The sequence below is a fragment of the Haliotis cracherodii genome, unplaced genomic scaffold (assembly GCF_022045235.1).
Source record: "Haliotis cracherodii isolate W230 unplaced genomic scaffold, xgHalCrac1.p SCAF_8, whole genome shotgun sequence".
Lineage (NCBI taxonomy): Eukaryota > Metazoa > Mollusca > Gastropoda > Lepetellida > Haliotidae > Haliotis > Haliotis cracherodii.
Window position 1 is genome coordinate 12,300,694 of NW_027266341.1, and position 26,747 is coordinate 12,327,440.

At 40.5% G+C, this 26,747-nt stretch overlaps 1 protein-coding gene across 1 annotated transcript; it reads left to right on the top strand.

Moving 5' to 3' along the window:
- The first annotated feature begins 91 nt into the window (after window positions 1–91).
- Window positions 92–21,547, top strand: LOC139450805 (uncharacterized). The gene is made up of 25 exons (XM_071232643.1): window positions 92–231; window positions 4,378–4,448; window positions 5,063–5,240; window positions 6,173–6,288; window positions 7,204–7,332; window positions 8,281–8,457; window positions 8,834–8,937; window positions 10,042–10,159; window positions 11,067–11,075; window positions 11,425–11,646; window positions 12,323–12,507; window positions 13,201–13,242; window positions 13,640–13,738; window positions 13,900–14,034; window positions 14,402–14,707; window positions 15,168–15,254; window positions 15,612–15,713; window positions 15,845–15,928; window positions 17,085–17,195; window positions 18,110–18,320; window positions 18,637–18,671; window positions 19,326–19,425; window positions 19,657–19,691; window positions 20,418–20,673; window positions 21,333–21,547. Exons 1-25 carry the CDS (start codon window positions 92–94, stop codon window positions 21,545–21,547), a joined length of 3,267 nt encoding a protein of 1,088 aa, XP_071088744.1.
- Window positions 21,548–26,747: the final 5,200 nt, after the last annotated feature.

The following is a 26,747-nucleotide window of genomic DNA, read 5'->3' on the forward strand; positions in this document are numbered from 1 at the left end:
AACACCATTCATCCAGATTGTTCAATCACAGGAAATTGTTCATCATGGTATAGTGTAGGTTAAATCTGTGCGGGATGTTGTCATTGGAAGAATGCACAAACTGAAGAAGAGGAAACAGAAATGGAACAAACCCATTCTGTCCCACCAAGCTGTCATCCAAAGTCTGGCTATCCTTCATGAAAAGTCTCTAGTTGTTGCCACTAACAAGGCCTTAGAACATAACCATAATATGTATGCATCGCTACATTAATTATTTTATCAAATAACTTGGTATAAGTGACATATAAAATAATGCGATAATTATAACTAAGAAAGAAATCTGCCACAACCTGCATCAGTTCAATCAATTGACTCTAAAACCTGAGGACATCTTCATTCCTCTTTCGTGCTGAATTCCAAAGCTCCATAACAATCCGTACAATGAGAGATATATTGCTGTCCACCAATGCACCTTCAAATCCCGGTCTCAACGATTAACCATTTCCTCATACAATCAAAGAAGGAGTTTCGTTATATTCAAAAAGATTTTGAGACAACTGGGATTATTACCATGTGGATTCTCAAACTTTCAAAGGATTTGCTTGACTTTTTATAATCTCAAAAAAGAACCACGTTCAATCCTGTGAAAACATTTACTTTTCCAACTTTGCACACCACTTTCTCACATGACAAACTTTGGGGAAAACTTCATTCTTTCGGGAATTTCTTACAAAATGTGGTGACCACATACATAGTTACACATCCTTCTTCAGAGGCTCTGGTCAATTTGTTAAAAGTGAAAGCAAAATGATATCTGAAGTTTACTGAGAAAACAATATGTGAAATGCTGGACCTCCTCATTGATAACATCCATGTAAAGTTGTGGGGTAGGACATTTAGGCAAGAAGGCATCCCCGTGGGCACCAATTGTGCCCCCCTTCTTGTTGATCTGTTTTTATGCATATTGGAATTTCTGCTCAAAACAAGGTATTTTGTTGCCAAGAAGTTCAACTTCAGCTTGAGGGATATGGATGATCTGATTTCGTTCACTAACCATCAAATAGCCAATTCCCGTCCACTGATTTACCCACCTGAACTAGAAATAAAGGAGACCAGATAGACCGCCCAATCTGTTTCACATTTAGATCTATGCATGAAAACTCAGAGTGACAAAACACTCTCCACAAGATTTTCCAGTAGTATACTTTCCCTTTTCTAGCAGCTTCAGTCTTTGTTATCTGCATGTGACAACTTTTGTGGTACAATCGAGCATGCCCTTTCTTCCAAGATTTCAAACAGATTCATACGACTCTTGCTCAGAAGGCGCTTGATCAGGGTTACAACATGCACGGTCTCAGTAAGGCTTTCAAAAAGCTTTTTGGTAAACATATGGAGGACATTTCCAAATTTGGCGCATCAGTGACCAAAAAAAATCTCCGATGCAATTCCCTATTTGGACTTGTGCCGTGGCTGTCTTTTCAGATGAACGATTGACACACGTTGATGATATAGTCGAAATCGGATGATCGACTCTGCTTTTAGTTGAGATTTAGTATGAATACGGAAAGGGTTTTGTCGCTTTTTCACATTGCATGGTTTCATGCTGCTAATTATAATTGTTCAAATTGTTTGAAGTCCTATTCTTAAGAATCCGGTATATATTCGGTATTTATATATTAGTATGCTAGGCACTACCCGATGATGCATTAAAAAACTGGTATCACCGTTATCTCGTAACTATAAAAGACGGCACTGGTGGCCCAGACGTCTAGGACGTCGTAATTCATTGTGCAGAGTTTCTTCCCTTACGCGTACCAATAAACCTATGAACGTGCGTCGAATCCCAGATTCGCCCTGACTATAATTCTAGGTTTGATACCACCAAACCAAAGCTCGTTCACCAAAGTGATAAAGGACGGGTACCTATTTGAGCTTTCCTTCCACATCAAACTGACAAGGACTGATGAAACTAATGTACTATTCATAGCGGCGTTAAACCAAAGTCACTCACTCACTTCATCATACCTGATTTCTTTGTTAGATGCCACGTTCAATCTGTAAAGTCTATAACTCTGTTATACCTACTATAATACGTTATTACAGTAAGTAATTGTTTTAATGTTACTTAACCATTTCAGTGACATTTTGGCGACATACCGCATGTGTGTTTTCGTTGTCAAATTGTGCCATATATCCATCTTGAAGCATGTCCATCTTGAAGTAGACCCAACAGAACTTGTACGTTGCTGACTGATCAAAGATCACAATTGTGAGACTGGCCGATCCTGACAGTCGATATACAAGGGATGTAACTCCGCAAAGCAAACTGTGGCGCCTGAGACAACTGACTCACTCCTGCCACTGACATATGTTAGAGACATGTTGGTCGCACTGTTGACTCAGATAAACTACGCGTTCAGTGCATAAGTAATGTATTCTAGAGCAACGTTTATTCGAGAATGCGTATTTAAACACGTCTATCGTCTTATTCATTTATACATTCACTAACCTAATTCATTTGTATGTGTGCGTGTTTAAAGAAAACATTTCAGATTATATTCTAGACACAAAGCGCACATACATCCCTTTTTCGAAGTATAGTAGGGCGGTAGGACAGCATAGTGGTTAAAGTATTCATTAGGTTCGATTCCCAACATGGGTACAATGTGTCAATGCCATTTCTACCGTGATTTTGCTGGTATATTGCTAAAAGCAGCGTAAAATCATTCTCACTCAGTCGAAGTATTGTAACATATACGTTCAGCAGAAAGTCATCTACATCACTAACTGCTGCTTGTGTGTTGCTTCAATGGGCACGTCGTCACTGTCTATGATGTCGATGGGCCGACGTATCATGAGCATCGAGCCACGCAATTGGGATCGATGACATGCATCAACCAAGTCAGCGAGCCTGACCACCGGATCCCGTTAGTCGCCTTTTACGGCAAGCATGGGTTGCTGAAGACCTATTTTCCCCCGGAGTCTTCACGGGTCGGTAGATGAGGGAGGTTATGGACTGGAAGTAACAAAGCAAACGGGGGACAAACATATCCTCAGATATTAATAAATATAATCCTTCGCTGAACATGCTGGATGTTCTACAAATAATTATGTTGTGGGTATAAAAAAAACTATTGTACGCCTCCTACTGTCAGAGTGAAAGTGAGTGAGTTGGGTTTAACGCCGCTTTGAGCAGTATTCCGGTTATGTCACGGCGTGTCAGCTTCATGAGAGAGGAAAGCCCGGAGTGATGCAGGACTCAGACGTCTACCAGTTTGGCGAAACCCACGAGCACGGGTATGATGCTGACAAACCTTGAAACATTAAAACCATTGAAACACACTATACGACGGTGGACTGTAAATAATCGAATCTGGACCAGACAATCCAGTTATTGACATCATGAACATCGATCTACGCAATTGGGATAGGATGACATGCATCAACCAAGTCAGCGAGCCTGACCACCCGATCCCGTTTGCCGCCTCTTAAAGCAAACATGGCTTGCTGAAGGCCAACTCTAACCCGGATAGATAACGGGTAGATCTACATATGACAAAGATATGACGGTTTTACTGGTCTCCTTTATTTACTGGCTATTTGACCATTATTAAATTACACCAGATCATCCGTATACCTGAAGCTTAAGTTAAACGTGGCGGCCAAATTGCCGTGTTTTGAGTTTGCAATTAAGAGCTAAACTTTCTTTGTGACGGTTTATAAGCCAAAGAAAATAATTCTTCCCTTTGGGTTGAGAATGTAGATCCTCAGGATTTAAAGGCTCCCTCTCCCTAATATTAACCAAAATCGCGAGGCGTGTTTTCTTATTAACATATAAACCTTTTCACAAAACAAAAGTGTGAAATATTACTAAACGTGTTGCAGTCAATATCTTTAAACACGTGTGTGGATCAGTTTGTACTTCCCAGTTGAAAGATTATATTACCATGTTTTCAACAAGACCAAAAGATCTCAATGCATTATGACCTTCTATGTCGGTTCAAGAGTTGCTTCCACTATGCAATACGAGCATGCCGGACCCTAAATACTAATGCTTTCATTCACACAATAAACCACCAACATTAATTTGAAATAGGGTCGTCAATAGCAGTTAAGCCTCCTTACATATCTGCCCGTGAGGCTCTCTTTTGACACACAAGGTCTTCTTCACAAACACCTCGCATGCATATGTCTCTCTATTGGTGATACACAGTTCACAGTCATACACAACGTTAAACGTGGGGTTAGTACAATGTTATAGGTCGTTGTCGGAGATACATTATGTGATAGAGGGGTGTTGTGACTTTTAACCTAGAAGGGAAGTTTGTCGTAGGTGTGTAGCCTCTTAATTGTGGCTGATCCTGGAGGGCCATTAACATGTTCTTCTGAACATGACAGGATACTGAAGATGAAGATGCAAACGTGTCTTGGAGTCTTGTGGAGCATTCTCCTCTTTGTTCTGGAATCAGGTAGGTGATGTCAACACTTTTCTTGGCACAAGATGTCTGGTATTTGTGTTTCATGTGTATTTTTCGGTTGGACTTCCTCGGGGGAGGGAGCCGTAGAGTCTACATTCTCAACAAAAACCGAGAAGAATTGTTTTCTCTGATTTATAAACTGTCACAAAGACATTCAAAGCGTTATATAATCATTTTCTGGACAAAAATATGACTCCAATCTTTAACCCTTTCAGACGAGCATATTGAAATATATATCACACTATTTACACTCAATTTCTTGATAAACAAAGATGCAAATATATCCATCCTAGGAAACATTATATTGCAACCGCAAATAGATTTTGAAGAGACTGTCCTAGGATGTGATGTTTCAATTCATGAATGTTTTCATCAAGACATCTGCATTCTGGCTTGTCAGCAACATACCAGTGCTCGTTGGCTTCAACAACTGGTAGACGTCTACAGTTTGCGTTTTCCTTTCACATTAACACACCGTGACATTACATACTGCTCAAAACTGTTGAGCCAAACTCACTCACTAATTCATTTTTACTAGTATTTCGAAGCAGCCATGTAACTTGCACGATCCTGGAAATTGACATAGTTGATGCCTCTTTTTACAGATTGTCAGTGTGACTTCCCTATACAAGGTAACTGGTACATGTCCAGAAGTAACGAGAAGCTGAGTTTTCAAGGCTCAAGTGTCCTAGGTTTTACATTTGAAGGAGGTCCTCTACTTCAGATCGTCCTGACAACAAGTTACAACTGCATTGCTACCGACGGCAACAGATATGTTATACAGTAAGCACTACTGCCTTGCTACCTCCTGTTGTTGATATCTATGTTTTGTTTGTTTGTTGTTTAACGCCACACACAGCAATATTCCAGCTATATGACGGCAGTCTGTAAATAATCGAGTCTGGACCAGACAATCCAATGATCGACATCATGAGCATCGATCAACGCAATTGGGATACGATGACATGTATCAACCAACTCAGCGACCCTGACTACACGATCCCGTTAGTCGCCGCTTACGACAAGCATAGTCGCCTTTTGCGGCAAGCATGGGTTGCTGAAGGCCAATTCTATTCCGAATAATCACGATATCTAATTTACTCCCATGCAGATGGTGACGTTGACTGCTACACTACAGTCACATCCCCAGTCTGAGATCTTGTGGAATAAATAATGTCTGCTATTATATCGCATTGATTGTTATCAACATGTGCGCTGTTGTTTTAGTCGTTTAAGGCGCCGCAATTCGCTTTGAAGAGTTGCGTCCCTTGGGAAGCCTGAAATCAGAAGCCTATGATTATTGGTTTGAATTCCAGTTCGCAGCTATTATGTTCCTAGATTTGTCAGGACCATACCCCCATAGGGTTTTTGAGACCTGCATCACTTCGGGCATTCCTCCAACATTAAGCTGACTCGCCATGATATGCCTGGAATACTATTCTAAGATGCGTTAAACCCAACTCCTTCACTCACTTACTCTTGTCACCAACCACTAGACAGGACTTAACGTAAGGTGTGACAAAGCTATGACACTGCTGGCAGTGGTATAAAACCTGATTTCCTAACTCACTTCGCGCATATGCTACTTCTTCATTATCACATCAGGAAATAATTGGTAAAAGATAATGATCATCCAAGCAAGCATCATCACGTATGTCTTACCATGTTTAAAGTAATGAAATCCAGTCAGTATGTGCGGTTTGTGTCTAAAACAGGAGCAGCCAAGGCTCGGCAGAGGCTGGCGGTGTCCAACACGCCTTCACCTGCCTTCACTTCATTTCCGGGGAAACAACAGGAAACATCGCCACATTCGTTCAAGCCACAGTCACAGGTAATACTCATGACATCTGTTCAAAAGTATGACATGTTTGCATGCAAAGGTAATATGAAATGAAATACGTATCTATTAACCATGAGCACTATAATCAATATGTGTAAAATACATGACTTTGTATATCTTTTATCACATACAAAAACAATATTTCAGCATAAGGATTAGTTTGTGTCACAATAACAATTTCTGTTCCTACCAGAAATGATTTGAAGATATTTATAAATATTCACCAATATTTTTTTTCTCAACGAATTTATAGTATGATGGAATGTATCGAAGTTACTCTCTGTCACTCACATTATTCAGACATCCGCAGATGATTCTAAGAGGTGTAAATTGGTGATACATACACATTTAGTGTAAGGCAGTTTGCCCACTCTAGTCTTCACAACCAGCTATGCATTACTCAGTGCCTAGGTTACCCCCTATAGCAAGTACGTACCCTATTCTACGTATCGATGGGGAGCGATGCTCATTATATTTCTGGTTTAGCTCACTTAAAGGCTATCGTCATATAGCCCCGGTGGTTCGTTGCTCAAAATATTTCCGATTTGTCTGCTACATGCACGGGTATTTAGAGGTTATCGTCATATATAGGTGGAATCTTGTTGAGTTTACCGTTAAATAGAAAATCTCACCCGAGTGTCTTTTGATATCAAATATATCAACACGAGTTGATAAAAGTGAAAAAACTCTGAGGATTGCCGAGGAGTTTTTTCCACTTTTATCAACGAGTGTTTGATTGTGACGTCATGGTAACCGATGACGTCACAATGGTCTGCAAAGCATTGTGATGACTTTTCATTGCAGCGATATCTACACTGTAGAAATTGATTGATCTCATCCAAGCGATGTCTCCGTTTTGGATGATAAACAACAAACAAATATGAACTATTCAATGATTTCTTCAAGGCCCGGCGACAGCTCCATTCCTGATGAAGTACATCACCGCGACGGCTTTAAGTGCTGATTACCTCACCAACGTGTGTGACCTCGCCACGCCCTACCCTGTACACAGATACCACGTCTTCGTCAGAGAAGGTAGCTGTCGATTATTCCTATTGTTTCAAACGTTGCATGGCTATTTACATGATGAAGGATTTTGCTCTGAGGTCTGGTGTCCATTTTTGCCTTGGTCTTGTGTTTGTAATTAATGGCCGAATCGAATTAAGACATTGTGTCTAATTTCGGTTATCATTCGGTTATCGTTAAACTGATACACATCATAGGTGTTAAACCAGCAGGCACACACGGTCATGTTTGAGGACTAGATTCACATTTCCGAGGACTACAAATTTGCCGGAACCTCCTTCCTTTTAAAAGATAACCCGTTAGACAGACAAGTATTCAGAAGGATAAACTCTTCTAAATAAACTGTATGAGGGAAAGAAGTATTGGACTTCATCGAATCTATCTACATAAAATTTGTAGCTTGAGATACTTGAAAATATTTCTCAATTTCGAAAAGTGATTTTCATTAGCAATACAAAACACGTCAACGCCAGAGAATAATAAGTCTCAATAAGCCACAGAAACAGATTCCATTGGTATAGAAGGCAAAATAGCTGTTACAGTTACAGTAAACTACGGTTATAACGAACTCAAAGGGACCCCTTTTCTTAGTTCGTAATAACCGTAGTTCGTTATAAGCGTATATACAACGCATATACAACAAATGGGCGGGACCAGAATATACAGTTCGTTATATCCGTCAGTTCGTTATAAGCCTGTTCGTTGTAGCCGTAGTTTACTGTATGTGAATCGAAACTCAACGGAACGTGGATTGATCTTTTTCGCATTTCCTCCAATAGAAACGTTGTAAGAAAAGAACAAAATAACACCTTAATATATCAGTGTTGGTACAATGTCAGGTTTTACAGTAGAGTGTCTCACATTTTCAGTATCTGTACAAGGGCAGGTACTATTTATTATTAGTGTAACGATGGTACACAAACACGCTGCGTTCCCTAACTTGATTCCCATCTACAGCTGCTCTCGGCAGCGTGGGCGTGGCCTGCCCGGGGGAGCTGCAGGGTCTCCTGACGGTCACAAGCCCGACCAATGCATGTCCAGCGTCACTGACCGGCTGCAGTAGCTCCACGTCTTTGCAGAAGGGCGACAGCACCACATGTAGCTGCACCGGTTGCTCTGCACCGTTATACTATGGTAGGTATAGATATAGTTGTTGAGATACTAGTATATCAAGGATACCTTTGACTGTAAAGGACAGAAATATTGGAAAATGGCCGCCATGGCCGACGGAAAAAGAAAATAAAGTGGCTCCACCACTGAAGACATTGCTCACATAATAAACTATCATTGTGCCAAGGCATAATCTTAAGCCACATGTATATTGTATATATATATATATATATATACTGGACTAAGTTAGGTGTACTTGATTGGTACCATTTTGGTGCGCGTTATTTGTCCACGTGAAGTTAACAGTGTTAAAGTTATTCAGCTGCCAGGTTGTTTGTTAAATCAATACATTAGAGAATTGCTTCATGCGAATAAGCTTAACGTTTCATTTTTGTCCCAGCAACAAACCCGGTGAGATGTTTGATGAACAGAACAGATACAACCAACAGCCGATCCTACGTCACGCTCATCAACCCGGACTTAACACAGCGCTTTATTTGTATTGTAAGTGCCACGTTATACCAAACCTTTGTGCACATCACGTACAATTGAAACAGATATAGCAAACCGCTTCATTCACATTGCACATTACGTAATCACTAAACCATGCTTGTTGAGAATGAATGACGATTCGCTGATGTAATAAATTCAAATCTGAGACCCCGCTGAAAGGGTAACGGTGAAACATTCGTCTAGGATGCCACTGCTGGGTTGCGTCTCTTACAACTGACAGAAACCTGTGTTCGAAGGTTCGAATCCCGGTTTTCCCTATTTATGATTATTTTATCTCAAATTTGCATCATCTCGGGGTTTTTCCAACATCAAGCTCACCGGCTTGAAACGGCTTTAAACAAAACTCACTCACTCACAGTGACAATATAATGTTGAATGAGGACGAATTTGAGAATTAATACATCCGATTCGTCTTCCCGATGAACGTCAGTATGTCGCGTGATTGTTTTACGTTGTCGATCGAGCGGAGACATACAGAACTTCTTTAGAGAAATTCCTCAGTGTCGACAAATAACGTCAAATAGGGACGGTATCACCATACGATTCAGGCTATGAATGATGCAGACTTTGAAGGCAGACAGATCATTATATGTCTGATCACCGAAATCAGCCACAACTAATCTTGAGACTGCTCTACCTGCCAAAAGAAATCATTCAGCTCCACAGCGTCTTGTAGGCCAACATGTATCGGGAATTCAAACCGCACCGCCTCAAGCTGTACTCCCCGTCTTCAGCAGCTGATCTAGCCTTAGTATGACTCAAACACGCACCCAAAGTACACACAACATTTATATTAATACATTTTCAGTATCAACCGGGTCTGGAATTCTTTCCAATTCTAGCTTTTCTGGGTGCAACTTCTATTTCAAATGAATGACATTGACGAAGCCGCCATTTTATGACTTTTTTAAAAACCAAGGGACGTAACTCCCATGGACTGTTTTGGACGGATGACGACAAAAACTACTCTCCGCGTTACTATAGTTCAATGCAAAATATTAAAGTTTGGTGTTTTTAGGTTTTATATCCGTTAATATGAGGATTAAACCTGTATTTGTTGATAACAACCCATTAATGCAAATTGTATATTTTCAGGTTGTGAAGGAATCTACATCTGTATCGACCGTCAGCTTCTCACAACGACCTCTGCAATGCGACGAGAGTCAATCCTCCACCACTGCAACAGGGGGTGAAGCTTTCACATTTGGAAAAGGTGAAGTATTAGTGTCATGACCTTAAATAACTAGCCAGACGAATGCCGACACGTTTCACAAAGGATATATAACAACATGGTATTTTTTAAACATTATATATTTTTGATTTCACAACTTTATATACATGGGGGCCCGGGTGGCCCAATCACCTAAAGCCGCAATTTGCCTTGCGTTTCCAGAAACCTATGATCGTAGGATCGAATCCCGGATCGCCCCGTTCATGTTTCTAGGTTTGTCAGCACCATACCCGTGCTTGGGCATTTCACCAAAGTGGAAGACGCCTGATACCTGCATCAGTTAGGGTTTTCCTCCCACATTAAGATGACACGCCGCGATATAACTGAAATACTGTTCACAGTGGTGTAAACCCAACTCACACACTTACTGTATGTGCAGCTCGGTTGAGTGAGTGAGTGATTTGGGTTTAACGCCGCTTTTTACAGTAATCCTAGTTATATCACGGCGTGTCAGCTTAATGTGGGAGGAAAGACCGAAGTGATGCAGGTCTCAGACGTTTACCACTTCGGTGAAACCCACGAGCACGGGTATGGTGCCTGCAAACCTAGAAACACAATCGGGGCGAACCGGGATTCGAACCCACAATCATAGGTTTCTGGCCTGCCCAAGGGACGCAACACTGCACGGCGAATCGCGGCGCCTAAGACGACTGGGCCACCCGTGCCCCCCGCATCTCGGTTGTAGTAATTTTTTCATCAAATGAATACACATCAGACAGGCTTACCTGAGAAAAACAGTGATGGCTTGGTGGTATTAACATCTGCACTTCGACAGTGTTACGGGCTACGAAATGTTGTAGATACGAGTACCCAGTCAAGTCTATTTTTATATATTTTATTATACATATAAATGTTATACTGTCTTATCACCGTATTGTTTCCTTTTCAGAAACCTGTCGTAAGTAGACTCACGTCGATCATGACAACCACGCTTGCAGTCTTGATGGTATCACCATTACTGCCCATATAGATCAGGTGTTATCTCTGTGGCTTTTTTAGAGGTAGATGTAACGTATATTTTAAGGTAAGGATTTGTTGAGACGTTTTCATTTATTAAGCACCATATGTCTCAGGTGAGTGATATCTCAATGTGTTCTAAATCCATTTGTCTCAACTCTAACTCGTAAACATTTGAACGCTTCGTCAAAAATATTCAGAGTATAAGCGTTAATGTCAAACTAAAATATGTGACATGTGTAATTAAGTAATAATGTAGCACTGTTATAGCATATTGTGTTATGTTGCAGCTCCAGTGCCTGGTGATGGCACACTTAGTGCCACAGCTTTATCCATCATCGGGGCTGTTGTGGCCATTATGATCATCATTATCATCATCACTGCCATCGTCATATTCATCATCTGCAAGAGGAGAAAGAAGAAGGAAGAAGAGAAGAAAAGATTGGAGAGACGAGCTATGAGGAGAGAAGAGAGAAGAAGACGGAGACTTGAGAGACAGGATAGAATACGAAGTATGTGTCTGGTACACTGTGTAGGTTCTCACCGAACCAACACAATGAGATGTTTACTCTGTCTAGATTGCCAATACAAGGTCTATTGTGTCTATGTTCCCACATGACCAAAAACGTATATGTCGTCACACTCTAGATTCTCACCTCCCGTGAAATTCCGGGTTAGAATTGATCTTCAGCAACCCATGCTTGTCGTATGAAGCGCCTTACAGGATCGGGTGGTCAGACTTGGTCCAGCATGTCATCGTATCGAAATTGCGTAGATGGATGCTCATGATGTCATTCAGTGTATTGTGATCGGATCATTTACATACCGACGTCATATAGAAGGAATATTGCGGTGTTAAACAAACAAAGAATCAAATAAACAAATCATCTAACCAGCACAAGTAATGTACTGTGTCAATATTCTCACCTAAGAACTACAAATATGTCACTACTCTCTAGATTCTCACATATTCACAACAATTATTTGTCTACTCTGTCCAGATTCATATAATAATCTAAAGGGATAATAGTATTTTGTTCTGTTTCCAAGTATTGACGTGAAAATATATTGTAAAATGTACATTTGTTATAGGCTTGAGTTTATGGTCTGATAATGTATGAAACTTCTTCGTTGAGTGACGGCAAGCCTTCACTGATTGTATTGCCCGAGACACATGTGGTGTTACAGGAGGCCTCCCTGTCAGCGACCTGGACAGCGACTCGGACTCCTGCTACAGCACACAGTCCAACACCACCTTGGAGGAAACAGATGACAATCCCATCTTCAAGAGGAAGATGAGACCCTCCACACCCAAGAAATTAGGAAAGAAATTCAGGAAGATCTACGACGAAAAGGGCAACCTTATTCGAGAGGTACAACCCAATGTAACACTGCTCACATGTTGAGTTTCATTTAAGCGCAGACGAGGAAGGGAGGGTAGTGTCACAACTCGGTCAGACATATCAGGTTTATATAATGGCATTGGAGAATCAAGTCTGGACCAGACAAACCAGTGCTTCGTAGCATGAACAACATCATGGTTCGATGACATACAATTAGGCAGCACATCTTGACAGGATCGCCATTTCTGTTTACTTTAGACGCAACCATGTGGGACCTGATCTGCTCAGTGAAATCCATTGGATCGTTAGCTTAGGGGTTGATCATTTGATATTTTAAGTACGAGGATGTACTGGTAAACAATTTACCTCAGGTTTAATCCCAAAATATAGTTGTTGGCAATGCTGGATCTCCTGAAAACAATAAGACCGCCTCCGTGGTCTTGTGGTAGAGCGTCCGCCCGGAGAGCTGAAGGTCTGGAATTCGATTACCGGCCGCGTCATACCAAAAGACGTTAAAAGATGGTACTTGTTGTTACCCTGTCTGGCGCTTGGCATTAAGGGGCTATAACAAGGACTGTGTCTGAGTGGGGTATCATGTTAAACTGCGGCATGGTATCTCAGTGAGCTAGCACTATAAATCGGCTGGTACAAGCAGCCACACACAGCTGTACACATGTGGACGTAGGACATTGTGGTAAGGTGTGCTTTCATTGCATCTTTCAGGAAGAGATACCTCTGGACTCAGATGATTCTGGTGACGAAACGGTACGTAAACGCAGGTATTTGTTTTAGGTTTTAAATGAGATGCGGTTGTGTGTGGAAGCCGCATTCAGTCATATTCCAGCTATACGAATGCGGTAAGTAAATAATCGAGTCTGGACCAGATAAGTTAGTGATTGACATCATGAGCGTCCATCTAGGTAAATGAGATACGACGACATGCATAAACCACATCAGCAAGCCTGACCACCCGGACAAGGTTATCGCCTCCTATGACAAGCATGACTTGCTGAAGACCATTTGTAACTCGGATCTTCACGGGTCGTGTTGAGTTGTGCCTCTATTTGACAAAATGAGATGATCAGTTATATTTGCTACACCTTTAAATAGAAAGAATGTTTCCTCGCCAACAGTTAATGTTCTATATACATGCCTTTTCCAGATTTACACAGTAACTGAGGACGGCCGACAGGTGAAGAAGAGACGAGGGAAGAAGACGAGGAAGTACATCAAAGAGAGGAAGCTTCCAAATGGAAAGAAGGTACACCACCACTACAAGAGGGGATGAAAATATTTATTAAAGTTATACTTTAATAAAGCTTGTGCAGACCTGTAAGTGGTTATATTAACATGTTTATAACATATGTATTATCATAATATTATTTTCATCTTAATTCTATTTGTATGCCTCTCTATGGCCAGGTGAAGGAGTTGGTTGAGAGTGACTATTGGTCCACATGCTCTGAAGAGAGCATTGAATCATGGGAGGTCGATCCGGTCAGAGCAGAGATTCATCTCGCGAGGCTTCGTCGGAAGAAGGAGAGGGATGACATGATGGTCGGTATAACTAACAGTATCGTTCTCGGAGATTGAATAAGGATGAATTTTATTCCATACTCAAAGGCCTCGGTCCCATAGTACAATTATGTTTTCGTGAGTGGTTACAGATCCGTTTAAGTAAGCCCGAGGTGATTTATGTCTTGAACGTTTACCACTTTGAAACCACGAACGCAGCTATGTTGCTGACTAACCTGGACATATAATCAGGGCGAATCTGGTATTCAAACCACGACGAAAGGTTTCTGAGACGTCAGGATTTGCTAATTACAGCTCCTTAAACGACTGAGACCCGCAATAAGTTTTTATCCTTTGACCAAAAGTCCTTTTACAACTATATGTATCGCTCTGCTGACTTTCGCTGCAGCTTGAACTGGCACAACCCCGCCAAGGCCCTATGGTCACCAGACTCATGTATGAAAAGAAGACGGGAAGAGATGAACATCGGGGCAGCAAGAAACCTGGCAACTTCAAGAGACTGGCCCGACTCAAGCAGAAGAAGGTGCAGGAGCCTACGGAAGAGGAGGAGGGGGAGGAGGGAAAAGATGTGGACGGCCCGGAGAGGGATCAGTTCATGGCGCAGTACATGAAGAAGAAGCGGCTAGAGGGCGTGCTAGAGGACGAGGGATTCTGGGACGAGGAGAGGGCGAAACAGACAGCTAGAGAAATATTTGTAAGTTTGATTTAGTTGACTTGTTGTTAGTATAATGCTGTGTGTCTTGTAACAATATTTTTTGCGCCTTTACGAACGCCGCGCATAGGAATATTTCAGTATAATATCCAGTATAATATGGTAATTCAGTACTAATATCCAATACATGATCGTATATGGTCCAAACAATCAAAGGGATTATATTATGAGCTATGATTCATGCCATTGGGGTACGATGGCACACCAGGTCGCCGAGCCTCACCCCCTGTTCATTTTATACGTCTCCTCTGAGACCATAGTTTTCTGAAGAGCTATTATAAATCGGCATCCACACGGGGGAAGACTTTTAAGGGATCAAGAGATAAAAAATTATATGCTTAATATTATGATTGCATTCCTTGATGTCTACAGACAGTTGATTGTATATATACATTTCCAAATTACAATGCTTGAATGATGACCTCTCCGTGTCTCTTTAAAGGAATTCGAACGACTTGATGCCGAAATAGACGGCAAAACAGCATACCCGGACATTGAGTTTGTTAGTGAGACTGCCGGCGATGAACAGGTATGTCGACATGTTCACACAAATACATCTTCATCCTGAAAAACAATACTAGATCATGATAAAGAGGTGACAGGCAGAGGCAGTATGCTGTTCGTAAATATGAAACCAAAAGCTGAAGAATAACCCCTCGATTGTCCCCCAAAGCAGATTCCATTGAGCACGAGTAATAAAGTAGTGGTAAAAATAGTATGAATGGAACACGGGTGTTCAGGGATGGCCCAAGCATTCTCACAAAAGGGTAAACATGCATTTTACCATTAAGCATTTAGCGCATATGCCTAAAACAGGGGATTGTTTAACATGTATCTTTAACACTGTAAACATGTTCGGTGTGTCGACACTATCCACTTATTACAGCAGTCATCAGCTATGGAAACATCAACCCAGGAAGTGACTGTTGAAGATGAAACAGAGAAAAAGAATTCCATAAACCGGCTCAAAGACAAGGTCCGTCAGAAGGTACATGTTAGAAACAATGTAGCTCATAAAAGTAATGCCATTGCACAGGGAGGTTACAGTACTATAAAATGACCTGGGATACTCATGTCTATTGAGGATTATTCATACACTGTGTCTTTGTTTGTCATTAGGGCAAGGATGAAGCATCGGTGAAGTTTAAGGACGACGACGGGATATCTAAATCAGAGTACGACAAACAGCACGATGATGACAAGGTAATGTACATGTACTAAGTCCTCAAATAATCATGGACGGCCTGCGTGGTCTAGTGGTAGAGCTCCGACGTTAAAGATGGTACTTGTTATTACACTGTCTGGACACCTACACTAAGGGGCTAAAATAAGAACTGGTCGTCTCGGAGTCAGTATACTGTGTCTGAGTGGAGTATTCATGTTACTTCTGAATGGTATCTCTGTGGGTCTGCAGTATGAAGTCGGCATTACACACGTGTATGCACGGCTTTCATCAGCAATATGGTTGAAATCATCAGCAACCATCCGCGGGGTACCAAGCACGTGCATAAAAAGATAACGCGAAATAGTACAGTCAATATTTTAGGATCACATTATTATTTAACCATTGAGTTTAGTGGTCAAGTAGTAACCCAAACGGGAGAGTAATCGAGTGATTCGTTGCATAGGTAATACCTCCAATTTTGCGTGAATCCAATAATTTGATAGTTCTAACTGACACATCTTCATAGTAGATAAAGGACTCTATGAGTGTAAATTTTAATTGCATTCCTGTTCTCATTCATACAAACCAACGATTGCAATGTACCCGTTTACATCGACGTTGTTCGATGTTGTGTTTTCTGCAACGTGTTCATATAACCCCCTCAGTTGCATTACTCCGGTACGGCAATGATGCTTATGTTATGTGTAATGTGTTCATATAACCCCCTCAGTTGCATTACTCCTGTACGGTAATGATGTTTATGTTATGTGTAACGTGTTCATATAACCCCCTCAGTTGCATTACTCCTGTACGGTAATGATGTTTATGTTATGTGTAATGTGTTCATATAACCCCCTCAGTTGCATTACTCCTGTACGGTAATGATGTTTATGTTATGTGTAATGTGTTCATATAACCCCCTCAGTTGCATTACTCCTGTACGGTAATGATGTTTATGTTACGTGTAATGTGTTCATATATCCCCCTCAGTTGCATTACTCCTGTACGGTAATGATATTTATGTTATGTGTAATGTGTTCATATAACCCCCTCAGTTGCATTACTCCTTTTCTCATATGAAATATGCTTCCATTTCAATAGATATGCTTCTGCCTCTCTGGTCAGAATCTGTTTCCGGTTGTTTTTTTTGCGTTTCTAGTATTCACCCTGTCATATCTGTTCCGTTTTATCCAGACCAGGAAGCAGGTTACAGCCCGGGTGAGTCAACTCCTCACTCAGAGACTGTTCGGGGAGGATCAAACACAAGACATGAAATCAGCCCTGAAACTGAGCGAGTCTAGAAAGGTAATACCCGTATTCTACAAACACTTTACAAAGAACGTCATACGACTCTTGCTCAAAGGTTGTTTGTTCAGGGCTACAACATTCAAATGGGAACAATTGATTTCATTATTGTGACTTGTACCATATGTTACCCGTCTTTTAGGTGAACAATTGACTTGCCTTTGCATGTGTTTGTGACGAGTGGCACCGGTGTGGGCCGGACACATTCACCTTTACGCGAATACCTAGTTTCCATTCTATTTTAGGCATTCATGAAGACATGCTCATGATAAAGTCGGAATCAAGTTGCTTCTATCAGTGATTTCTTATCTGATAATAAAAGCTTTTATACGTTTATTTACTCCAAATAACACTTTTGAATTGTTACTATTAAAAAACATGTGCTTTGAAACTGAATGGAAAGTAATGACTGCATGGATCTTTACACCGCAGTCGGTGTGTTGTTGCGTGTAAGTTATCACATTTGAACCATATAAATATCATCAGCAACGATTGGTCTGTGTGTGTGTGTGTGTGGGGGGGGGGGGGAGGGGGGGGGGGGGTTGAGGGGTAGGTGGGGGTGGTGTGGCTGATGGTGAACATGTGCAAATGCATGTGTTGCATATGCCTGTGTTTGTGATAATAATAAGTTGGAAGTTTTAAAAAAGTCGCATCGGACATATTCCATATAAAGTTAGGTGTGCTGACGAGGCTTACGTAATCATATGATTGACCACGGGTAATTTGCTTACGCAAAATTCTATTGATTCAGTAAATTGTTTTGGGGAGGTTTCACAGCCCAAGGATTACATTGGAACCATGTACATTTAATGTACATCCGTATGTTGTATATCGGAAGTTGAATCAACACAGTTTACATCTGTCTTTTGGAGAGTGCTGGAACTGAGTGGTATCTTTGTCGTGATTTCTTGCAGAAGGGTCGGGTCATTTTTGTTGAGGAAATGAAGCAAAGGCAAGCCCCGGGAACTCAACCAAACAGACCGGGAGCATTAGCACCAATCAAGAAGGTTGTAGGTAAAGGGTCACTTCCGGGTCAGAGACGACCAATCATAATGGACCCCGAGCAAGCAGCGATTTACAGAGAAGGACTAGCTAAGGATAAACACATTGTGGATGCATTGACAGGTATGGTGCTTGGATTTGTCAGCGTTCCCTGAAGTTATGTGAAAATCCTTAGTTACATTTAAAAGATAGTTGGTGTAGACCAGTGTTTAAAATCGTACCCTCAATACAGCGCCAATCTGGGTTAGATTTCCCCCATCGGTGTCATGGTGAAGCTACTACAGTGTCTCCATAGCTGAAACACTGCTGTCAGCCGGGAGTAGGAGCTTATTCATTTACCTCAGGTCATTTGGAAAACTGCAGAAAAATAGTAATCGCACGATTTCGACTTGTCTTGTTGACTATTTCAGCCAAAACACTTTCTTCTTCTACATTGCAGCTGAAGATTCAAGGGAGCTAGAGAGTGACAATGAGGTAGGTCAGAAACATTTTCCAGATTTCATGAAAACGAAATTACTAATAATATTGTAAATTTTTTATTTAAATTTGAACATTTTGACTTTTTTTGGTCTATTTCTTTTCCTATAATTTGTGAGAATATTGTTGATGTGTGCTGGTCTTTTAATCATGAAGTAATATCATTATGTTTATCACCTTTATTGCCACGACAAATGTTTTCCCGTGTATATAGGCTGGTACTGTCTACAACACGAACCCCTTTATAACCCCACATGTTGAGCAATAATGAAAACTTAGGGGCTCGAGTTCTTCAACGAGTTTTTGTTCATAAGTGACCCAAGTAGTCATTGTTTTATATTATATTATATATTGATTTGACCGAACTTTTTTTCTGGTATGCCATGGTAAACTTTAAAAATGCGATCTTTCTCTGTTCCCATTGTTAAAAGTCAGATGATGGACACATCGGATCGGTGTTCAACAGCAGTCAGCGCCAATGAACAACCATTAATATTACATACGATCGGAAACAGTACTAGTATTAGATGCAGACAGCAACAGAATTATTAACCAAAAGAGGCTCTGACATTTTATTCATTTGTTTTCAAGAGAACCTTTTTGAGGAAAATGAATTCTGACATTTGATTCTACATTTTCCAATTCGCCTAGGCTGGAGATAGTGACCTTGACGAAGGTCATTCCCGATTATCACCACTGAATCGTAGGAAAGGCCGTGGTCAACAGATTGGTCATTTTCCAAGAGTCCAAGGTATTTATCAACTTTACAGAGCCACATACAGAGGTGTTGAAAATGTTTCGCGAAATACGATGTAGGATGTGTTTAATGTTCACCATGTATGATAACATAGACAACAGGTGTGTGACGATTGTCATGCCATTGCCGGGTTTTGAAAATGAATGACACTTATCATTGAGTATCAAGGCTTTAGAAATACTTTGAATATATTGTGCTTGCAAATGTTCGTGTTTATTTCCACAGGCCACGCCCGCGAAGCCTGGGGTCATGGTGGCTCGGTATGTCGTTAACCTCATATTGTATGATAAACAAAGCACTATGGATAGAGATATATACGCCCAGAAACATCAATGATTATCTATTTTACGACTGCCCATTTATCAGTTAAATGAAAATTTGTGTCCTTTTTTTGGCCCTCTGAAAATGTTAAATTTTGAATCTGCGAGTAACCTATTGGTACAAAACGTATCAGACATGTTCGAAAGGCTGACGGCTAGTGTTTATTTTCTTTCGTACATTTGCAAGTTTTGGACTTATGGCATAAAAAGTTACTTAAATACAATTAAAACGGGTTAACATTTTTCGAAAATATTTTTAAAAATAATGCTTGCTCCTCATGTTCAAGTACCAGAAGAAATATTTCTGAAACACTCTTGAATATGATTTTTCGGCACATGTTAGTCTTTACTGATATTCTTCCAAAACCTGCATGTGTTTGAAGCCTAAATCGCATTCATATATGAATACCACTGATAACATTCATAACATTTCCTAAGGTTTAAATTTGCTTATTTCTTAAATTATGCAGATCTAGTAGGCCAAAAAGAGTCCTTCTGATACCTTCATCATTGTTTTTTGACTGGGTAACCAAATAATTAATACTGTTGCACAGAAAATATAAAACAGCTCCCTTTTTTACGAAGCGACGATTTTCGTAACGCAACTGTAACGGTAATATCTGCTGTTTACCATGCTGCAGTCAGTATTCCACGCCCTCATTACAGAGTACGACGGATGATAATAACGGCAAACCAACGGTACCGTACACAGTGTCCGCACCAAAGTTTCACTCTTACCTAAACTTCCTTCGTGGACACGGCTCCTCGGACAAACCAGGGCACCTGACCGACAGAGACGCCAGCTACTGTAGGGGAATACGGGCGCCCAAGGGGATGACAATGGACGACGCCAGACTACGCCGTCTGCTGGAGGAGCTGTACAGGGACAAGAAGTACATGGACACCATCATAGATGCAGAAGGTAACACCTTAAATTTACTTATCCAGTCGAGTTTTCACGCATTGCCCTTGAGTTCGTTTGCTTGTGTGTTGTTTAACGCCACCCCAGCAATACACCAATCCATTGACTGACAGTATGAGCATCGATCTACACAAATAGGATACGATGACATGCAGTGAACCTGACCACGAAATCCCGTTAGTCACCTCTTACGACAAGCATAGGTTGCTGTAGACCCTGATCTTCACCGAGTAATTGTCATTGTAAATAACATTGTCAGCCTATACCATTCCAGGAACTATTCCAAGCGTGTCGCCCTATGGGAGCCAGGTTAATAAAGTTACTTTTCGGCTTATCGTAAGGTCTAACTAAATTGGCTCGGGTTGTCAAACTTGGTGATTTGGTTGATTTCTGTCCTCGAACACAGACGGTGTCGCATGATTGTCACAATATGCACAATTGATTGGACTGGCCAAAACGAAGAATTAAATACGACTATGAGATTGATCAAACTGCCTTTGTGAAGCCACCTTTGGCAGTATATACGCTCGTTCCATTTAAGTCTGAATCCAAGATTTACAGGCCGCCGCGATATAACTGGAATATTGCTAACTTCGGCATAAAACAGCAAACAACATTGCTGTTGATCTAAAATGAAATATATCAACATTCATTTTCAGAATCTAACGATGAAGAGAAAGTGAAGCATCTGGCCGCACAAGGGCGGGACTACTTGCTGCAGATGGCGCTGTACTGGGAGGAAAAAGGTCCACTCCCTCCTCGCCCATCCGTCACTTCTCTAGGGTTTAAACTCGAACGATCCAAATCGGCTTTCATTAAGGACGACACGGAGACACAGAGACCTACAATTGCAAGGCATAAAACAGTATGCTGATATTGAAACTTCCACTTGGATGTACCCGTGACAGTTGTCTCTGATTGATTAAGTGTTGGTGGATCAGCATGCTGCATGAGCCGGAATGTTCGCAAGATTGTGTGTATTATATATGTACATATGTACAAGGGACTATACGTATGTGCTGTGATTAACCTCCACATTGGATGGAGACATATACAAACATGCATTCCTGCATCTTTTCTCGGTTGTTCATTTTGTCTTTGAACTAAATTAGTAACACTTGTGTCGTATTCCAAAATGGACGATCTAAACCCCTCCAGTATTGGTTTATGAGTGTGTGACAGTTATTATTGAACCAAACTTGTTATTTAATGTAATTGAATCACAAATGTACATGTAGCTTTGATAACCAAATACAAGTTAAGGTTTGTTTCTAATTGTTTAAAGATTATTTTATCATGTGTTGAAGCCTAGTTACTGTGGACTTATGTAGCCATTGTACCTACTCTAAGTGTAACAGACCAATTTAGAACTCGATCCCGGGTAAAACGTCAGTCCCCGGGATAGGCACTCTATCCCAAGGGTAAGCACACGATCCTAGAGGTAAGAACTCAATCCCCGGAGTTCGGGGCGTGATGTAACAATGTGTGACACAGGGTGGCGTTCAATAAGGTGGTCGTAGAGCAACGACTGTCATAATAATAACTCCCATTCTTTCACAACTATCAGATTAATCGTAACGTTGAAGGACGTTGTCGAGCGATACCCAAAGGCTGGAGGACCAAAACTAACATGTGACCTATAAACGTCACAACGGAATCCTTTTTCTGCACACGACACCAGTGTTGTAACTACTAGTTGGCACTTGTGTATGGAAAAGTTCGTGAGACTTAAAAATAGCATTGGAGCGTTCATTTGTTACCTTAAAGAAGTATGCTCCACTGTCTACTCACATTTCCAGTCCAGGTGTGAATCGCCCTATATAGTGTGAACTAAGACACTGTGTATGTGCAACCAGGCAAGTAAGTAACTGTTATATTGGTTAGGATAACAGAATGTGACTTAGCGGATGCAAATAATGGCATAAGAGAACTCTGAATAAAACTTGCAAGGACAATCAATTTGCCCGAGTAAACTCCGCCTTTAAGATCACTATGTTGCAATCGACGAATCAAGCACGCAACCAAGCAGGCAAGCAGGCAAGAAGTCCAGATATAACAAAGAAGTATATTAGGACATATTACTAAACATGAATCTGGGATTTCTTTCTGAAAATAATACTCTGTTTCCGACAACGACGGATATATAATATGTCCTCCGGTTCTGAAGCAGATATATAAATAGATCAATGGACATACCGACTGTTTTGAATCAGGTGTGTGGGTTTGCATTGTGGGCTCCTCACAGAATTGTATGTTTGGTAGCGCTGACTGAAAACATAATAAACACGGTCGGTCCTAACAACTGTAACCATTGGAAAAGAATACACGGTAGCGTGGGTGCGGAGATTATACCATTGCAAAATGTAAACTGTCAGACAAAATAAAGTATAACTTCTTTGAGTGGCATTTAGAAGTTGGTGTGATGAAGTAAGACGAGTTCTATGGATGAACAACTTTATTACAATTAGTGCGACGTTTCGGTGTAGATCCTAACACCTTTATCAAGCAAGTGATGGATAGTGCTAAACAACATAGGTATATAATAAAGTATACACTTGAAAATTGGATTTGACCAGAACATTGCAAACGGCCCCAAACACAACTAGCATACACGTATCAAATACATGACCATAGAATAACCATTTCATATTTGTTTCAACTTCAGCCACCATCAAACATGGGTATATATGTCTTTTGCTGGGCAGTTTATACAATGCATGCTCATGAAGCATGAAAACGAACTGTGAATGTGCGATTCTATAGAAAAAGACGATCATTCACTTGTACAATGTGAGAAGGCACTATATACATCGCTCGACGGCAGGTCGACCTCATCACTTCCTCCTTTGAGTTCGTGCACCAGGATCACATGTTATGAACATTCCATTATACTTGCCTTCATGAGAAACCTGACGACATAACTATATTTTTATATAGGGATTATAGTTGGAGACGCTATGGATCACTGTGTTGACGTGGAGTACCTACAGTATTATTGTCACTCTTGGGCGCCATTGATGTGCGCAACGTGCACCACTGAAAGGAGGATTGAATGATTAACATAGAAACTATCCTCGGCTGCGGGTTACATTTAGTATTAGGAAAACATAATAACGTACGGTCCGTCCGTCATTCTATCTGTCCTTTCAAAAAGCGTTAGTAGGATCAAGGAGGACAAAGAAATACTAATCAAAAGAACTTAACGATTCTTTCACTTTACCAGAGTTCATATGTCATGGAATGACAGATTAACTATAGTAAAATGAAAGAATCGGGTGTTCTTTAACTTCTTTGGAGCATTAAACATTGTCTTGAAACTTTTCAGTGTTTCGTATTTCATCAACGTCATCATACATCTTCAGTAGCGACAGTGTAGCTTAGTGGTTAAAGCGTTATCTCGTTACGCCGAAGACCACGTTCGATTTCTTAAATGGATTAATTGATCCAGTTCTGACGTCCGGTGCTATGACATTGCTTGATTATTTTTAGAGCATCATTAATCCATACTCACTCACCCATATCCCTTGCTGTGGGGAGGGATGAGTATTGATTGATAATGAAAGTCTCGTTTGAAGAGGTCAGTGTGTGAGTGTGAAGCATTTATATTCTCTTCTAGGTTCTCCTGAGTAAAGTTTGTCAGGTGTAGTATGAATTGCCTGTGTTAGATGTAAACTTCCTGATGCTGTCATCGTGTTTCAACATTTATACACCTCACGAACAATTATTTTTAAAAATACCCTCTACCCATTGGTTAACCATTGTTAGGTTTGGGTAATGACCTTCTCCATCTCCCTTAACAGTGACTTCTCACAGGATGTGTCCCGCACGTTAGTGTTGTTGGATGAGACGGCTAGTTTAGGGTCAATAGAAAGTTATAGTAGCATGTGGGCCCAAGGTGTTATGTAAATAGAATGGAGATATAATATTCTGCATGTTCACAAAGTGATGAATGAATGATCCTGTTCAGTTTCTTTGTAAGATGGAAGGTGCTGAAGGCGAATCTGTTTGGTTTATCGTTTAAAATGAGAAATAAATAATGGAAAATTCACTTGAAAAGGTTCTGCAATGCTTTTCCATGACAGTGGGAGATATTTTCACTAAAATGTAGACTGCTGGCAATAGAAAGTATACAGTACAAACGTTATCAAACCGTTACGAACTACTTTGAGAGGCATTTAGAAGTTGGGAGTACAAAGTGAGGATAAGATATATGGATGAACAACTTTGTTACAATTTGGAGCGACGTTTCGGTGTAGGTTGCAACACCGCTATAAAGCAAGTGATCAAGACATCACTTGTTTGATTAAGGTGTTAGAATCTACACAGAAACGTCGTTCCTAATTGTAATAAAGGAGTTGTTCTATGATATATGTTATCCTTACTTAAACCGTTACCGTCTGAAAACAGTCGCCGAAACACAGCAACGTTTAGATACAAAACACAGTTATTACACCTGCATCAAATGCATCACCATCGAATAACCCTTTCTTTTGTTTTTCAATTTAAACCACCATCAAACCTTGATGTGTACGTTCTTTTGCCAGGCAGTTTACATTGCAAATATACAATGTTTTAGTTATATGGGGACTAGGGGTAACCAGATTCGGTATTTAACACTGTGAACCACCATACGCTTCATTCAGCTCGTTATTGTATTCCCATTCATTTGACTGCATGGCATATGATTGGATTAATCCACTGATTGTTAAATTCAAAATGTCGCCGCAAGACAATTATCACTTTCGATTATCCCCCAAAATGGACTCCGATGGGCATAAAAAAAGGAAAAACAGTGATGACATCACGTGAATGGATCGCTGAAACTCGGTCATGACATCACGTGTTCGCATTGTATTTCCATGATTTAATAACGAGAAGGGGGCACGGGTGGCCCAGTCATCTAAGGCGCCGCGATTCGCTGAGCAGAGTTGCGTCCCTTAGGCACGCCAGAAACCTATGATTGTGGTTTCGAATCCAGGTTCGCCCCGATTATGTTTTTAAGTTTGTCAGCACCATACCCATGCTCGTGGGAATATTGTTAAAAGCGGCGTTAAACCCAACTCACTCACTCACTCACTCACTATTAACCAGCATGGGAACATTTTTGGTTCCTACTTTTTATCATATCATGTACACGTATACAATTAACCATTATGATCTGCCGAACTTTTACAATGTCGGCATCGTTTTTTTTCTTGACAGAGAACTCTGGCTTTTCTTGGAAGTCGTACGTTTGGGGCACCTGTATTGTGACCTTGACCTCCGCTCCCAGTGGGTGCTATCGGTAGGGTACAACATGCTCGCCCGTTCCAGAAACATCTGATGCCACCATTGAAATTATATTCGTGAATTTAATTTTGCTTCCTGCTTGACTGTTCTTTATTTGACTGAAATATGAATATTGACGTTTTTTCCATTGGGTATCATTTATCATTTGAACTAAAAACTGATTTTGACGTTTCTGTTTTCCGGACAAATCAAAATTAACTTCAGACACTTATTTTAATTTTCAAAACAAACACACACACACACATAAATAAACAAATACATCAGTGGTAGCGTATTGCATATCGCAGTCAATAAACAGCTAAGTTAACGAAAGTCTACTCTTTCCACATAAACCATTACATTTTTCGAACAATGTACAACACACACAAGGTATAATTACGAATCATAAACGATCGTTGTTTGATACATATGACTTTGTACAATAATTCATCACATTTAATAATAAACAACGTTGTATCTACGCCATCAAATATATTTTGAAGGAATTAATATGCTATTTGTGTGATCTTTACAACCATTATTGTTTCATATATATTTACATAATATCCTAACGTTCAATAATAATCAAGATTGTATCTAAGCCATCAAATACAATTTGAAGTAGTGTTATCCCCATAACAATCCATTTCATATGAGTTATCCCACACATGTTGATATGCTCTAATACATGGTGAGTGAGTGAGTGGGTATGGTTTTACGCCGCTTTTAGCAATATTCCAGCAATATCACGGCGGGGGACACCACAAATGGGCTTCACACATTGTACCCATGTCGGGAATCGAACC

Coding starts and splice junctions, on each gene's coding strand:
- LOC139450805 (XM_071232643.1), top strand. CDS start 92: ATGCACAAACTGAAGAAGAGGAAACAGAAATGGAACAAACCCATTCTG. Junction 232..4,377: donor TTAGAACATAACCATAATAT/GTATGCATCGCT, acceptor TGAACATGACAG/GATACTGAAGATGAAGATGC. Junction 13,243..13,639: donor ATGATTCTGGTGACGAAACG/GTACGTAAACGC, acceptor TGCCTTTTCCAG/ATTTACACAGTAACTGAGGA.